This window comes from Euprymna scolopes, chromosome 37, assembly GCF_053919585.1.
Source record: "Euprymna scolopes isolate OS-2025 chromosome 37, ASM5391958v1, whole genome shotgun sequence".
Classification (NCBI taxonomy): domain Eukaryota; kingdom Metazoa; phylum Mollusca; class Cephalopoda; order Sepiida; family Sepiolidae; genus Euprymna; species Euprymna scolopes.
The window spans coordinates 58,148,625-58,167,695 of record NC_136518.1 but is presented as its reverse complement, the minus strand read 5'-3'; the positions used below and the strand labels follow the sequence as shown (position 1 = coordinate 58,167,695).

Genomic DNA, 19,071 nt, shown 5'->3' with positions numbered 1-19,071 from the left:
ATGTCATTTTCAGTATCTTTAAAAATTTGTTTTGTAATATAAATAAATATAAATTCTTACGTTTATACTGTGACGGTGTTTAATATGTGAATCTGTATACAAATCATTGAAATGAAAACGTTATTTCCTGCAGAAAATTAAGATTTCTTGGGTGCATTTTTGTGGACCAGACGTATGTAAGCGGCCTTTTGGGTTTGCCTGGAACATGACGTAAACTGCTGGAATATGTCAAGCACCAATGAACAAATCCTACAAACGCTACTGAGACAGAAAATAGCAACATTTCTCTTCCTGGATCATATATTGAGTTGATGAATACAATGGATTTGAATTGTAAAGAAGTTTGACTTTTTAACCAAAACTTAGAAAACACTTCGTATCAAACAAGGCGAGTAGGATGGATACCAATGCAGCATCTCTACTACAAAATGACAATATTGACACTCTTCTCACGTCTCCTCTATACCTCAGCAATAGATAAGATAGAATGAGATGCTGAAGAATTGGGAATGCAACTAGTCTAAGAGAAATGAAAATTCCAAACATCATTGATTACTGCATACCATACTCGTAAACGCCTAAACCTAAATTGATCAGTAAAAAGTGGACCCGACTTACCTCATTCTCCCCATAAAAGGGCCCATCTTGTCTCTTGGCTTTTGGACCAGGAGCAGAAAAGGAAGTAATCAGTTCTGGTCAATGCGAGGCAATCCTTCATATCGGGCAATTGCTTTTTAAGTCCGTTAGTTTGGTCAATGTGGGGGAAACCCTTTATATCAGACAATTGCTAATTTTGAACCCTGCCAGAGTGCCCCATTGGGGGAGCTGGTTTTTTCTCCTCACATAAAAAACGGCCTTGTGCCTAATTTGCTCAGTGGGGAAGCAAATAAATACACAGTTTGAAAGTTAATGTCGAAATCACGATCTAAGAGAAACAGAAGAATTGGTTACTCGGGTCAAGATCAAAGTGTAGTATCTGTTCTTCAGATGCTGCACTTCCATTTCTTGTTCTCTTTCGGTGGAGGAGAAATCCTTCACGACTGAGACAATTTTTATTTTTGTACCTTTTCTCCACGTTAAAAAACGACCCTGGTGTCTAACTCTGTCCCGTGGGGAGGCATAGTAAATAGGTACATTGTAATAAGTCAATTCAGCTTAACAAGAAAATTAAATAGTGAGATTATTTAATGTTTAAAATCTGTTGACTTGGAACTAGTTACAGAAAGCCGCCTTTTTTCTTAGGCTTCATATACTAGTTAAAGATTTATCATTAAAAGTTAGATCAACAGAGACTAGGCAAACTCAGTGACCTTTTATCTCAGGCTGAAGTACTAGTCCACCTTCTCCAGTGAGGAGGAGTTTATTGCTAACTGCCCAAGGCGCCTTAACTGGGGAATGCCTTGTGCCACATTATATATATATGTGTGTGTGTGTGTGAGAAGTGTGTAAATGTTTTGATCGAATTCATAACCTCAGAGAAATAGAACGACTGGCTATTGTGTTCCAATAAGCAAATCCGCCATAATAAAGAAAATATGAACTCATGAATTATGTAATCTCATTGGTTTAAAAAAATAGTGTGGATTATTTAATGTCTGAAATTACTGAAATCGAGAAGGTGAAAAAAAAGTAGCAAAAGAAGTCAGAGAAAACGTCCAATGATTGCGAATCGCCTTATTTTGTTAACTGTTTACAAGTTCGTTATTATTTTTAAATTTATTCCATGAAATTGAGCCTTTCGTATCATAGCGAAAACTTGGTTAAATTTGGACACTGCTAAATATTCGGATAGATGGAGAAACAGAAACATCCTTTAGTCTGGGTGATGATTTAACTTTAAGTGTAAGAAAATATTTAAACAAAATCTTGCTAATATTTTGAGATTTGCTAAAATTCTGGTAGTTGAATGCCTATTTTCAATTTTGACCATTTAAATGTTATTTTTTTCCAACTATTTTACCTGTGAATACTAAAAATAGTATAAGCGTAAAAGTTTTTTAAATGGACCGTTTTTATTAATTTTATTTATAAATTACTCCTTAAAATGTATCTTTTAAAATAATCTAAAACTCTGTTTTTAGAGGGCTCCCTAAAGCCCTTGGAAGATCTTCAGAATCTTTTTATTCATATAAAACTAGCTGAAATATTTGTCTCAAGATGGGTTCATTATATATTATACAAGTCAACCATAAACAATTTATTGACTCCTTAATTTAATTTTGTCTTTTATTCAATTCCTATCTAGGTATGATGCTGATTGACGGACAACCACTTTATACAGGAACTGCCCCAGGACGTTTCCAAGGCTTGGATTTGGATCAGTCATTCTACCTTGGTGGTGTTCCTGACTTCAGAGTTATTCCACAATCAACTGGTTTTGATCGTGGATTTGTTGGTGAGTTTGAATTATCGATTTTTACTTTTTTGTGTATTATTTTTTAGTTATTTATATTATTTCGACTTCTGTTCTCATTTCGGTTATTACTGTAACAATGTTTCAGCCAATGAAACCTACGATCTTCTCCAGTTGTTGAACCTACAGAAAATTCCTAACAAACTTAAAAACCTTACATAAAATTCAATTAAAAGGTTCTGAAGTTCGGAAAAACTGTACTGTAGAAGTTTGGAGGTTCGATCAGCCGAAAAATTCAAATACAAATGATCAAATCTTGTGTAAAAATTTCCAAAAGTTGAGCTTTGTATAAAAATGAATTGACCTGAAGTGTCATTAAGAAAAAAATATGAACATAGATGTGGATTAGAAAGGTAAAATATATTGAAACAAAACAGAATATACAAAGAGCAACAGTACTAGCACATTCCACCAAGATGGCATACTATGAAGTTAACAAACCATTATTTACCACTCTCCCACGGTGAGAGGATGTGACACTAGGTCGGTAGGTGGGAAAATGGACCAATACCTCAAAAGAAATAGCATTCTGGCCCTGTAAAAATAAGTCTGAGTAGTTCCGTTTGCATTCCCTGGGAGGGTGGACGTCTTGGGGCTACACAAGACATTTTGCATTAATTCGACAGCAAAAAAGCCATGGAGATGGCCCAGATTCTGATTCTCAAAGTTGGAACCTCAACAAATATATACTACAAAGTTAACAGACCATATCGAGAGTAGCACTTCTTGGTCTGTTTCTACAATTCAAAAGTTTATCCTTAGTCCATGGGTGAGTCCCCATAACACGCTGAAAGCAGTTATTAATAAATATCAGATTTTTGTTTGCCCATGAAAAGTCTTAATAGTCTTGTATTCCTGTATGCTTCTTTAATCTTTTCAGACACTGGACTAAGCTAATATTAAACCAGCAATAACAGGTGCATATACAGTCATAGTTTTAATGTTCTATCCTAGTCTTCAATCGCTCTTTTTCACATTATTTTTTGTGCACAAGCAAATTAAATTTTTGTCTTTTACTTTCTTAAATCATATTTAAAGAGATAAATAAAATCATAAAAATTAGCAAAACGTTAATGTTTCAGTTTATATGAATAAATACAGCATAATCAAGCTGATACACTGGTTCTCGTCGGATCATTGAAGTTAAGCAACGTTGAGTCTGGATAGTACCAGATGGGTGTCCATTTGAGAATTCTAGGCACTGTACATGCTCTCGGCATTGTTTCCAGTCATTCTAAACCTCCACTTGCCACTGGTATTTAACAGCAAAGAATCAGAAGAGGTGTGGTTGGATATTGCACAATTCTTGCCACAAAAAATTCAATACGCAGGCCCCCTTACCGTGGGTATCCTTAGTCTGCCAAGACTGAAGGAAGATACATAATAAATGAATAAATGCAAAAGTTCTTGTTTTGTGTTTACAACAAAGTTATGAAATGTTTAGTGTTTAAGATGTACTTTATAAGAAGTGAACATAACAAAACTGTAGCAAACATAACAAAACTGTAGCAAACATAACAAAACTGTAGCAAACATAACAAAACTGTAGCAAACATAACAAAACTGTAGCAAACATAACAAAACTGTAGCAAACATAACAAAACTGTAGCAAACATAACAAAACTGGAGCAAACATAACAAAACTGTAGCAAACATAACAAAACTGTAGCAAACATAACAAAACTGTAGCAAACATAACAAAACTGTAGCAAACATAACAAAACTGTAGCAAACATAACAAAACTGTAGCAAACATAACAAAACTGTAGCAAACATAACAAAACTGTAGCAAACATAACAAAACTGTAGCAAACATAACAAAACTGTAGCAAACATAACAAAACTGTAGCAAACATAACAAAACTGTAGCAAACATAACAAAACTGTAGCAAACATAACAAAACTGTAGCAAACATAACAAAACTGTAGCAAACATAACAAAACTGTAGCAAACATAACAAAACTGTAGCAAACATAACAAAACTGTAGCAAACATAACAAAACTGTAGCAAACATAACAAAACTGTAGCAAACATAACAAAACTGTAGCAAACATAACAAAACTGTAGCAAACATAACAAAACTGTAGCAAACATAACAAAACTGTAGCAAACATAACAAAACTGTAGCAAACATAACAAAACTGTAGCAAACATAACAAAACTGTAGCAAACATAACAAAACTGTAGCAAACATAACAAAACTGTAGCAAACATAACAAAACTGTAGCAAACATAACAAAACTGTAGCAAACATAACAAAACTGTAGCAAACATAACAAAACTGTAGCAAACATAACAAAACTGTAGCAAACATAACAAAACTGTAGCAAACATAACAAAACTGTAGCAAACATAACAAAACTGTAGCAAACATAACAAAACTGTAGCAAACATAACAAAACTGTAGCAAACATAACAAAACTGTAGCAAACATAACAAAACTGTAGCAAACATAACAAAACTGTAGCAAACATAACAAAACTGTAGCAAACATAACAAAACTGTAGCAAACATAACAAAACTGTAGCAAACATAACAAAACTGTAGCAAACATAACAAAACTGTAGCAAACATAACAAAACTGTAGCAAACATAACAAAACTGTAGCAAACATAACAAAACTGTAGCAAACATAACAAAACTGTAGCAAACATAACAAAACTGTAGCAAACATAACAAAACTGTAGCAAACATAACAAAACTGTAGCAAACATAACAAAACTGTAGCAAACATAACAAAACTGTAGCAAACATAACAAAACTGTAGCAAACATAACAAAACTGTAGCAAACATAACAAAACTGTAGCAAACATAACAAAACTGTAGCAAACATAACAAAACTGTAGCAAACATAACAAAACTGTAGCAAACATAACAAAACTGTAGCAAACATAACAAAACTGTAGCAAACATAACAAAACTGTAGCAAACATAACAAAACTGTAGCAAACATAACAAAACTGTAGCAAACATAACAAAACTGTAGCAAACATAACAAAACTGTAGCAAACATAACAAAACTGTAGCAAACATAACAAAACTGTAGCAAACATAACAAAACTGTAGCAAACATAACAAAACTGTAGCAAACATAACAAAACTGTAGCAAACATAACAAAACTGTAGCAAACATAACAAAACTGTAGCAAACATAACAAAACTGTAGCAAACATAACAAAACTGTAGCAAACATAACAAAACTGTAGCAAACATAACAAAACTGTAGCAAACATAACAAAACTGTAGCAAACATAACAAAACTGTAGCAAACATAACAAAACTGTAGCAAACATAACAAAACTGTAGCAAACATAACAAAACTGTAGCAAACATAACAAAACTGTAGCAAACATAACAAAACTGTAGCAAACATAACAAAACTGTAGCAAACATAACAAAACTGTAGCAAACATAACAAAACTGTAGCAAACATAACAAAACTGTAGCAAACATTACAAAATGGTAGCAAAAGTTACGAAGCAGTAACAAGCCGACAAAACCAACTAGTTATATAAATAACCATATGCTGGTCTTAATACCTTCGGGGTTGCATATCATTTTTGCTTGAAAACGGTTAAGTTAAATTTCTAACTTTGTTTTTGTTTGTTTTCTTTCTAACACTGCTTGTTTGGTTCTCTAAAACAGGTGGTGTTAGTCAAGTACAGATTAGTGGAAAGCCACTGGATCTTGGAGGAGATGCTCTTAACGTCGTTGGCATTGATCAATTCAGAGTATGTGATGCCAATCCATGCAACAATGGAGGATCGTGTATACCAAAGAACATGAAGCAAGGCTTCAGCTGTATGTGTCCACAAGGATTTGCTGGCTACCAGTGTGAAACCAGAGGCGAGCGTTGCTTCCCAGGTAAACATGACTAGTATAGATTCTTGCATGAATTAATTTCAGGTAGATTAATTAGTTTTATGTGTAAAGCAACTAGAGTAGTAGTATGTACTTCTGCATATAAAATAAAGACAAATTAAAAAATATTAGTAATTATTTAAGTTTAATTATGTATTTTTATTAATCTCATTTAAAAAAAATATTGGATTTTTTTTTATATGTACAAAGGTCTGCTAACCTTAAGTCAGTTTTGTCTCAGAACTGAGGTCTGATCGACTTTTTTGTTAACTTGGTTCTGCGAGCTAGTCTTTGAAAGCATTTTGAACTTATATGCAATTAAGTAATGAACCATATTCCATATCTGCTATGTAACAACTTCAATTATATATGATTCTAGCCTGAATTTTCCACTTTAATTGGTGCGCTTTTCACATAATTGTTAACCTTTATTAGAAAAAAATTAAGCTGGCTATAGGACTAACTTTATAATATTTTACTACATTTTTTCTTTGTTACTATGATATATATATATATATATATATATATATATATATATATATAAGAAAAGTTTAAGTTGGTGAACTAAAAGAATTTAAGTTATACTGAGTGAAATTGATTCATATATATTTCTTAGTAAAAAACAAATTGCTTCAATACTATGGTTAAAAGCAATCGCAATGATTAATAGATCATTTGGAGCAGTGCCAGCATATATTAATTGGGTAAGTTTTAAAAATTCAAAATATATTATAGTTGTCAAATACCATAATCGAGACATAGGAAAAAGCATTAAACAACAATATCTATCCATATGTACTTGCATTTGTGAAAAACACTTTTATTAAAATTACATTTAAGCAAAATTTCAAAATGTCTGATTTTCATTCTCAGCAAATGTGTGTGTGCATAGTTTGATAAAACTTATTAGCTGCATGTTTAGAAATGTTCACTGTATAATAATGTCTTTTATATCCACTACTAAATAAAAACTATTTCTTAAAAATTTCTGTTTATAAATATTTTTATTATGAATTCATAGTTATTGATAAATATATACCTATTTTCTATATTTGTTATATATATATATATATATATATATATATATTCTGTTTAAAATGTAATATTAGAACTCATAAGCATGATAATTTTGCGACGTACTGTAATGGTTCTTAAGATGGGCCGACAAAGCCGTCAATTTGGAGAACCTTTACACTTTTCAAATCTCTCTCTCTCTCTCTCTCTCTCTCTCGTTTTCAATGAGTTTCCATTTACTTTGCATTTATATAATATTTGGTATCTGCACATTAACGTGTCTGGAAAAAAATCTAAATAGAAAAATCCCTATTATAAAAAACACAGATATGCTGTGGATGAAACTATCAAAATGAGTTTTCAAACTTAAGTGTGACATACAGACAGATAAAGAAAGTCTCCATTACTTTGTTTTAACTTTTAGCTCAAAATGCTCTCAGAAATCAAGAGCTCTCTTCTTGAAGGTCCTGGATATGACCTTAAACTATATCCGATGGTGAAGCCTCAGCTTGCAGGCATTGAGGAGTGTGGAGCCTTTAATTGCCATTGCTCCCAGGTCCACTCTGACCTGGAGTGATAGTACCTGTTAGGGTCCCAACTATGGGTTAAATAGAAACCGATTTGAAAAAAAATATATATTCTATTAAGTTTTCTTCAAAATAACTGGATTCGGCATTAAATAACCTGAAAAGGGTTGATATGCTGTAAAACAAAAACAACCAACCCTTCTTGAAACTAACTCTTGATTTTTGAGATACAAAGATATGAGTTTTCATTTAAGATTCTTTCTTACTTCTCAAACCTGTCGTTAGTAAACGAGTGAAGAATATTAATTTTTCTCTTCCCAATTGACCATTTAACTATGTTCTCTTGTGATCCTTTTCCTGTCTTGCCAGATTCCAGGACGAGAATTTATCTGGTCTGGTGGAGTAGCCAGCTTAGTGCTGTTACTTGAGTCAGCATCATTAGGAGAAAGTGTACCATTCCTTGTATAAGCCAGTGTATACCTATGTTGAGGGAATCTTATTGAGGCTTTGAATATTATCTTATTTTGAATATCAAGTCAGATTTACTTCTAGATCTTATCTAACTCTGACATGTTCTGTTAGTAAATCTCTGTAGATACTAATTTACCTTTTGCCAATTAACCACTTAAGTATGCTATAGTTTATCTCTATTGTGATATTTTCTTGGCCTTGCCGGATTCCAGAACAATAATTTATCTGGTCTGGTGGAGTATCCAACTGAGTGATGTTATTTAAAGTAGCATCGTTAGAAGGTGCACCATTTGATGTGGCTTAGTTTGATTTACGGCATATCAACCTGCTATAGGTGATTTAATGTTGAACAAAGTTGTCAAATATATTCTACGTATAGGTAGGATAATTCTGTTTCTAGAATATATTATTTTCAAGCTAGTTTATTTATAATAGATTATTCTCAGAAGTAAATTTTACAAAGAGTATCATCATTATTCAATAACCGGAAAATGGAGCACCTCAAGGAAGCACCCATTAATGACACTTCTCCCAGAATACATTACTCCTAGAAAACATTACTCCTTGGCAGGGGTTAACTTTTTTTTTTATTTTCAATACGATTGACCTTATGAGTTAACGTGTAGTCATGCTTAAAGGATCTTATTTTGGCTTCGAATAAAATGTTATTTTGACTATTTAGTCAAGGTTTACTTGAAGAGCAAAGTATCCTCATGTCAGAGTATCCTGAAAAGCGCCTGTACAGAGAGAACGAAGGCACGAGGATTTTGTCTAGTAGGGATTCAAACTCTCTCTTGTGCGTGAAAGCATCTAAAACTGATATTTCAGACTGAAGCTTGAAGTACTAATAGACAATTCCTTTTATAAAGATGCTGTGACAGGCTTAAAATAAGATGCATCCATTTAATCTGTGAATTTCATGATGATTGGTTTACGGCATATCAACCACCTATAGATTACTTAATGCCGAATCAAATTGTTAAATATAATTTTATGCATAGGATAAGTATTTATATTCCTAGAATGCATTGCACTTAGAATACGTTACTCTTTGAAAATACCTTGTCTTGTTTAAGGAAAGACTTCTGGAGCTCCTTAGCCTCACTCACGGAGCCCCACGGCTCTGTGGAGCCCACTTTGGGAAACCTTTTGCTAAATCACAGATCAGTAGCATTTGTTTAATATGATGTCGTTTGTTTTACGGCATATCAACCTTAGGTGATTTAATGCCGAAAAAATTTTTCAAATATAATTCTTTAGATAGGATAATTATTTATGTTCCGAGGATATATTGTTCTTAGACTAGTTTGCTCTCATACATTGCTCTCAGAAGGAAATTTCAGAGAGTATCATTATTACTTAAAACAGGAAAATGGAGTACCTCAAGGAAGCACCCCACTAATGACACTTCTATCTGAATACATTACTCCTAGAAATTATTACTCCTTGGCATTGGTAATTTTCTTTGTTTCCAACACCACCTTCTAATATCCATTGTAGAGAAAATAAAATGGAAAAATTTTTTTTTGTTTTTTTTTCCTCAAAAATCAGATTAAATAATGCGATTGGTGAACTTATAAATACTAGGGCGTGATATTTATGTTCATTAGTTGATTGATCAGATCGAACCTTTTTGATCTCTCATCTAGCTGAAGGGTTGAAGTGAAAGAATGGTTATGCCACCTATGACATCACAAGTCGACACCCATACCCTACAGGTTGCCTCATTTTCGTGTGTCTTTTTTTTTTTTTTTTTTTTTTATCTTTTACTCCTCCACATGGAATTACAGTTAATGAATTTGTGGCTCCATCAACAGGGCATGCATTTTACGATGAAAATTTTATTACAAACTTAAACATGATAGACCTATCCATTGTTTGAAATCGCATCCTTATCTCTAAGCATGCAGATTAAATAGACACGTGTTTGAGTATGCAAGAATAATGTTATGATTAATCTCCCTAGATGAAAATTATCTCCCTTGGATATATACTCTCTAGTCTATAGATAACTATAAATAGTTATATCCTCAATTTCACTGCAAGTTAAATAAGCAGAACACGGTATAGCTTATAAAGCTATATCATGCTCTTATATTTTCAGGACGGGATGCTTTCTTTTCCTCACAGGATGGATTTTTTTCCTAGACCCATCTCTAGATTTTTATATATCCTAACTGTGTTTGCATGTTGTATTTTTGCATAGATTTACATGTTAACCCTTGTTTCGATAATATCATTAAAATATTGGTTTATTTGGATAATGTTATCAAAATATTGATTTACAATGTAACATAATTTAATTTTAAGCATGCAATTTCTTTTGTAAAATCTATTCATTCAAATGTCTCAACATTGATATTAGGATTTTTTAAATCTAATTTGAGAGAAAAAGTAAAAATATCTTTTTCTATTCTATATATTTTTTGTTTCACATAAAAAGAAATTGAATGACAATATAAGAATGTTTTTTCCTCTCTTTCAGCATCTTTTTAAAAATACATTTTATTTGCCCCATATCAATGTTTTGTTTTTTTTAATTAATCTAAATCTTTTCTATCCATCTAATTTTTCATATTTAAAGTTTTTCTATTTATTTACCTAAGCTTTTTCTTATATCTACTTTTTTATATCTAAATTTTTCTCTACTGTTTAATGACTATCTACTTTTCCAATCTAAATTATCTAAATCTTTTCCGTCTAATTTTTGTTCTATGTGAACATTTTCTATCCATTTATTTACCTAAAAAAATTTCTTTCTATCTAAATTTTTCTCCCCCCCCCCTCTCTCTCATATATATATAATTAACAATATTTCAAAAATTGCCATCTTAATTCTTATTACAATATAACGTGAGCCACGTTCTTGTACTTAAAGACTTTAAAACTGGCGAGTTAACATCCCGTCAGACTACCACCAAAAGAGATTTTACATCTCTAAGAAAAAAATGACAAAAAGAAATCGCTTGAAGAAGGCTCATTCGAGCCGAAATGCTTTAAATCTTTAAATATTTATTTAGAGAAAAAAATATATATATCGTTTTGGCTTTGTTTAAAAAAAAGTCCAATACTCAATTAACGATATTTAAAAAAGTGCCATCTTAATTCTAGGATGACGTTGAGATTGGATAGTAGAATCCAACACATACACAGTAAAATTAGGAAAGGAATCAATGGACGTTCTAAATGATAAATATGGGTCCTCTATAATGGACCATTTACTAAAAAAATCTGAGATGGACAACAAATTTTAGTATAGACTCATTTTTTATCCTATTCACTCGAAATACCATTTAAACATCTTGGAGACTATCCATTTTTTATTAAAACGATCCTCCCTTTGTAAACAGAAGTGTAATCACGTCTAACCTTGACGTGATTAGTCTAAGATATTCTTCTATTGCATATATTTTATGATGCTAGTTTTATTTGAAATATACATGCTTCCCTCCTTTTATTCTTTTTTATCATATATATATATATATATATATATTTATAGTTTTCTCTTCATTATTGCAATAATTATATTTTGTACTCCCTCCCGAAATCATGATATATAAGACACCATGTTAGGAGTAGGCACTTATTTTCAAAATGCTGGTTTTATTTATATGTAATTAAATTACATATAAACATATATCATCTGGTGGATAGGCAACAAGGTGGTACTCCATGTAATGGTGTACCAGAAACCTGCTGCAAAATGCCTTCCTGGGCCTACATGTCAAACACATTTGCCACAATGAATGGTGACATATGAAGTGTATGCGACACGAACTTGCACCTCATGGATCACCTAAAACACTTTGTAGTTGGGGCTGGTTAAATCCTAATGAACAAAATGTATACCTGCATCAGAATTCTGCGAACGACAATATATATATATATATTATATAATTACAATCACTACGTCATAAAGGTGTCTTGTTTTTTGTTTTTTTTTAAACAAGACAATTTTTGGAGTGATATAATTTAATCATGAATTCTTCAAATATCGATGCATTTTTTATCTTTCAAAAGACTGACCGAACCTCTTATAGGAATATGTTGACGAATTTAATAAAACTACTTGCTTTCACATCCTCATTTTCATCCTCTTCCTCATCAATTTGATTCGATCTGCAATGAAAATTTCAAACTGAAGTGTAACAGATCGACCGAAAGAGTGTCTTATAGACACGTGTCAATAATTATGTAAAAATCACTAGAAAGCAAAAACAATTGCATGGATTATACCGGGGGGGGGGGCCCAAATTAACCATCTATTTTGATGCTAATTTATATTTCAAAATAGATAGTTAATTTTGGGGACACCCTGTATATGATGGATAAAGTTTTTTTGGGGGAAAAACATCAACAGAAAAATTTGTCAATCTAATATAACCGTAAGATGGATGGGGGAGGAGGACACAATTTTACAAAAAGAATATTTGAATATATTTCAATACAAGAAAGATCAAAAACGTTTTATTTTGTATTCAAAAACTTTAATTTCGTCATTTTGACTTTTTCAACATCATGACTTGCAGAAATTTTATTCAGTGAAGGATTGTGGCATTTTATTTGGATTCATCGAACTACTGTTCTCATCTTGAGTTATTTTCACAACGTTTCGGTCGATGTAACCTTAGACCTTCTTCATGTGTATCTTGTTGAACTCGGAAATTTGTATGGAATTTCAAACGGAAGCCTTTATGTACTTCGCAGAGGCAGCATACTGTTTCATTAGCCATGACTGAATAGAGGTACTAAGTAATTTGTAATTGTATTTTTTGGTCTCCCACACTGAGAACCTTCAGCCTTTAGGAGAATATCACTTTCAGAACTGATTTTTCCAAGTACTCTAACCACTGTGCCATTGTGGGTGACCGAAAAATAAAATTGCGAATTACTTAGGACCCCTATGGCTGATGGAACAAGAGCATGCTACTCCCTGTGAATCATAGATAATGAAGTAAATAAGATTTTGTGCGAAATTCCATACACATTCCGGGTTTGACAGAAACATTTTCTAGTTCGACAAAATACATCTGAAGAAGGTCGGAGGTTACATCCACCGAAACGTTATGAAAATGACACTCAAGATGAGAACAGTAGTTTGATGAATCCAAATAATATGATTAAAGTCCTCATCTCAAAGATTAAAAAAATAAAATCAGCAACGATTGCGATTTTATGTTTTGTATGGGAAAAGGAAATTCTGAAAACTTGATGTTTAACCAATTGTTTTCATGAAAGATGGAATAGACTGAATAAAATCTTTCTATTACTTTTACCTTTTCATTTCAGGTTTTCAAAAATTATACAAAATGTGTTTTTATCACCTTGATTGTCTCGATTTTTATATTAAGAAAAAAAAAAAGCATTTCTTCAAAATAATTATATCTCTATTTTCTTTTCTTTCTCCCTTTTTCTGACACTTTTTAAACGTCTCCTGGCAGCAAATTTGATTTGCTATTTACCTCTTACATCTCTTAGGTATTTTGTAAACTTTTTCAAACGATGATATACGAATTTAAACTTCCGTTACTTTTGCCTTGCATTTTATTTCTTTAGAAATTATTTGTATTTAGTCTATCCATCAATCTATCTCCACTGCCCTTGCATCTCTTGACAAATAAGTATAACATCTAAGAAAGAAAAAAAATTAATTTAAATTGTCTGCAATTTCTAAGCGTTCTTATCTGTTAATCTATTTTCACTGTACATAAAGAAAATTTATAGAAGAAAATGCAATGCGGATGTTTTAACGGATTGACATGAACTGATGAAAATGCAGACATAACGGTGGAATAAAATATGCAAATTCACTATTTATTAATACAGTATATGCGGTATCTTCAATAAGTTCCAGACTTTTGTTCAGGCATTTTAAATTGTCATAGACTCTTGAAAATTCAGTATGTTATTGCTATTGCTGTGAGAGGAGTAAGGAAGTCAGAACACCAAAATTGATTGGTCAAATAGGGAATTTCATGGATAAGGATTGTCGTGTGTCTATAGAGACAATAAGTGCACAGTTTGCTGTCAGTGTGGGAACTGTACACACGATTATTCACGAAGAACTGAAAATGCAGAATATTTGTGCAAAGTTTGTCCCAAGGGTGCAGTCCACAACTCCATCCTTGTCACAGACTATTTGATCACGATGGGTATCAAGACAGTTCCTTACTCTCCCTATAGTCCAGATCTTGTTTCTTGTGACTTTTGCTTATTCTCTAAGCTCAAGGAAAACCTTAAAGGCTGTTGTTATTAGAAAATTGAGGAGATGAAAGAGGCTATGACGAGGGTCATTGACATGCACACACAAAGGGACTTCCAGAACTTGTTGGAACGGTACAACAAGTACATTGCAGCCGAAGTCGAAAAGGACGAGTTCGATGTGTATACTATCAATACAAGTGGCCATACGGAAAAAAAAGTCTAGGAACTAAAAATACATATATACTTCGTGTATATGTATTATTATATTGCAAGAAAATCACATATTTATTAATAAAAGGTGAATCTCAATTGCTTATTCCACCTTTGTCAGCATTTGCTTCAGTTTGTGTGTCGATCTACATCTGCAGTGTCTAAAATTCAAAAATAAAATGGTAGACCAGACTGTAAAATTTTTATGTTATTCATCTCTCTTTAAAAGTTTTAGATATAATTATATCCTATTCATCTATAGATTACTACTTTTATTCCCAATACTGAAAATTGAATTGGAAACTACATCTTTTAAAGAAAACGAACAACTTGAACAATTTTACTTAGGCAAATAAGAATGATCTACAAAACAGAAGATTAAATAAATACAGAAAGTTAATTGGCAGCGACAGCTTTTAAGGAAAAGGAACAACAACCGTGTATATTAATTGAACAATTTTACTTAGGCATGTAATAAAGAATCATGTGCAAAACATACGGTGGTTATTGTAAATGTGATCGGTTTCACAGAAACTTGAAATTAATTTTAATTTTTTTAAATCTCTCATTCTTAAAAATATATATATTGTATTAATAAAAGGTAAACTTGCACAGCTTATTCCATCTTTATATGCCTTCATTTGCTTTAGTTTGTGTTGATCCGTTATATCTCTGCATTGTATTGCTTTTATAGATGTCTTTTATATACACACTAGACAATGCTTCAAGTAAACTATCTTTACCTCTTATTTTTACTGTATTTACATATATTGATATCTAAGGAAAATTTAAATATAAGCAATATTCATTCTTTTTTAAAAATGATATATTTATATAAACTTTTATAATTTGATGAGCCATCGGATAAAGTTCATTATCAAATGTGACACTCTTGAAAGCTATTATTTAAAAAAAAAAATGTCCTTTTTTTCCAAATTTGCAGGTCGAATATATATTCTACTACATATCTGTGTCATATAAGTAATATATCTAACTAAAAGTTTTAAAAAAATCTTATGTCTTGAATTAAAAAATAAAACCTCTACGGTAGATCAGATGAAAACTTTTATATTAGCTATTCGTCTATCTTTAAAAGGTTTAGGTATAGTTATGTTCTATTCATCTATCGATTACTATCCTCACCTCCATCCATAAATATTTGTTATCCTTCTCTTCTATCTCTTTCTTGTAATGTACGTTTTTATCACATATGAGGAAAGTTTAAAACGATGCACTAAAAAAGATTATGAAAGGTTCAAATCGCATAAATTTATGAATAAAATATAGTGAAATTTAAAACTTATCTCTCGCTTGTCTTTGCTTACAAAAATTGTAAATATCGTCATATCTTAATATTTACCTGTTATCTATCTATATCTATCCAGCCCAGTCTGTTCCTACATATCTATCTCTCCCAATAAATTTCCCCCTTTCCAAGTCTATTAATATTCATCATAAACTAAAAAGCGAAATATTTACCTTAAAAAAAAAATAAAAATAACCCCCTTAGAACCGTCTGATTACTAGTGCATACGCTGTGTCAAGAGTTGTGAGGGCAGTTCATATATATTCTTCAAACCTGTTTTACCAGGTGCATGTGGGCCAACCGGAAGGTGCCAAGATCTACCCGGCTTGTCCGGCTTCAAGTGTGTGTGTCCAATTGGACGTCTCGGCAGGGGATGCCAAGAGGGTGAGTTTGGTCCGCTCGTAATGTCTGCTTGCACGTTGCTATAAAATTATTGTCCACTTCAAGCAGCTTTTTGAGAGAAAAAACAAAACTTTTATTTTTTATTTCTACCAAGTGTCTTTTTTCTTTTTCCCTTTTTGCTTTTTCTAAAAAAAAAAAAGTTCAGCTCTTAACTATCTAAGCTTTTCTCTGTGCGTGTGTGTGTAATATATATATATATATATATATATATATATATATATATATATATATATATATATATTAGTGTGTTTGGATGTGAAATATTTAAGAACTTATTTGATAAACCCAATATATGTCTGCCATTTTACATTTTAATAATTTGTACACCTATTCTTAAATAGCTTTATTACTGGCAGTGTCAATTCTAAGAATTCATGACATTCCCTCCAGAGTCATAGATATTAGTGATAGGATGATTAAAAATTTTCTCGATTCCAATGTAATTACCGATTCTGTTTTACAAATAAGTAAAAGACTCATTTTTTTGGAATTGGAAAATAGGCTAAAATTTTTCCGGTTCTGATAATATATATACATTGTGTGTGTGACCTACTTTAGGTCAGTGGGTTCTGAGATAGTGCCAACCCTGATTACACGTTTCGTGTATGTAACATTAGCATCAATTCACAACCAAAATTGCTTAAAGCAATTGATTTTTATGTATTTTTTACTTTTATTCAACCTAAAGAAGGCTTCTTACCACTAAAGCGTAAGGAGTTGCTGTAGATCTATAGGAGGGAAACCAGAATGGGGAACTGGATAGCAAGATGTAGATTCGCACATTTAAATTTCTGCATATTGGTAGTATTGGAGAAACGAGAATAGAATTCCAAAGGCAAGTGATTCAAGGACAGGAGCTACAAGAATAGATCATCGTAAAATCTACAAGCTTCTTGATCTAAAATGCACCAAATATTGATATTTTTTTATCTTTTTCTTTTGCATAACTAACCATGTTCTGCAAAGACAAAGACAAAAATTTTCCACTACAAAACAACAAAATCCCGGCATCTAGTAATCTCTAATGAAGTGATGGGATTTAGCTGTTAGTCAAGTGAGTTGAAAATATTTAAGTGTAAGGAGTATATGCTACATGTTCATTGTGTAACAGAGTGTGTATGAGCGTGTGAAAAAATATCAGCAGGAGCTGTAGGATAGTTGCCTCATTTTATAAACTGTAAATTTCTGAATTAAATGTTTGGAATGTAGCTTTTTTTTATCATAACCTTTTAGGTTCTAGTATCGGTAACCTTAAGTGGGAGGAGTTTAAAAACTATCCTTAAAAAAGGTTTCGTTGAATTTTTGATCAGGAGTAGTATGTATGTATGTATGCAACCTATTTTAAATATAATAAATCTATGTAAGAATATGTGTACATATTATCATGAAAATATATTTTTGTCAGATATAATTGCTTTGATGAATAATTAATACAGCTTTGAATTTCTCATACAGCACATTTATAAAGTACATATCTGCTAATTTCTTGCTTTTATCCCCCCCTTTTTTTGGTAATTGATTGGAGTTTTAAGCGTTTGTTTTTTTTTTTCCTCTAATATTTGCTGATAAGCTTTCTAATGGCAAAAAAGCTTTGGTTTGTTTTTTGTTTGGTGAAGGCTTTGCTTACGATGCTTGTTAAGAACTTCATCCACATACGTCATTGATTTTTATGTCTGTCTTTTCACCGTTATTTCGTTTCGTTTGAGTTACCTCCCCTTTCATCAAATCCCTCTTGACATGTTTTCGCACAATCATAATTTTCTTTCTGTTTTTGTATTAAATAAATGTGAGATCCAACATTTCACACGTCATTGTCATCATGCCACATAAGTTTCATTTTTTTTATTCCCATTTGCATCTATTGCTATGATGACCCCCCTCCCCCCCCCAAAAAAAACATAACAAAAAATTAATAAATCATTTACAACTGTAATTCTTTTCCTTCATTAACTATTTTTGGGAAAATTACCAATGAATTCAAACACTCTTTAGAGTTAAATCTCACAATTTCTTAGTTTCAGAAATCTGTGCACATATTATACATAAGAAAATATAATAATTGTATTTAAACCTATTTCATTGCAAGGAAATAAGTCTGAATGCGGTTATCATATTTTTTGTTATAATATGCTAAAATAGGAATGAATTACATCTTTGTGTAAAATACGACATTGTAGTACAGCTATCATTAATATACAATCGTTTTCTTTTTATTAAAATGTACATCACACAACCTTATTGGAAACATTAATGTTACTAAAATATGACAAATTTACTGTGTTTCCTCAATTCATTTTTAAGACAACTTTTATGAATGTTATTGCTTAGAAATCATTAAAAAAAATTAGTTATTAGTTCAGCCAGAATTTTCTTACAGATTCATGTTTTTAACACAAGAGAATGCTTCTGGTAATATTTAGTGCTCTCGTTCCCCATGAGGTGAAAACTTGAAAAACAAGATTTTGCCTCTTTTTTGTATGACTTTAATATTTGGCATACTTTTTTTAAAAGCCCCAATGGTTTTGCCTGTTACTTTTATCTTTCTCATGGAGTCAACCGACTCACAGACTCTGATCAAGAAACCAGAATATTTTATTGTATATTATTCTCGGAGTGTTGCTACCGTTGTGATTTCTTGGCAGTAAAATTATGTATTCTGT

The 19,071-nt window shown here is 31.7% G+C and overlaps 1 protein-coding gene across 1 annotated transcript in view; it reads left to right on the top strand.

Annotated features, from left to right (window-relative positions):
- Positions 1-19,071, top strand: part of LOC145261182 (basement membrane-specific heparan sulfate proteoglycan core protein-like) — an 82,643-nt gene that overhangs the window by 1,565 nt on the left and 62,007 nt on the right. Inside the window, exons 3-4 of the mRNA XM_080119503.1 lie at positions 2,246-2,395; positions 6,062-6,280. Of these exons, the coding sequence (XP_079975629.1) occupies positions 2,246-2,395; positions 6,062-6,280 (369 nt within the window). The remainder of the gene's footprint in view (positions 1-2,245; positions 2,396-6,061; positions 6,281-19,071) is intronic.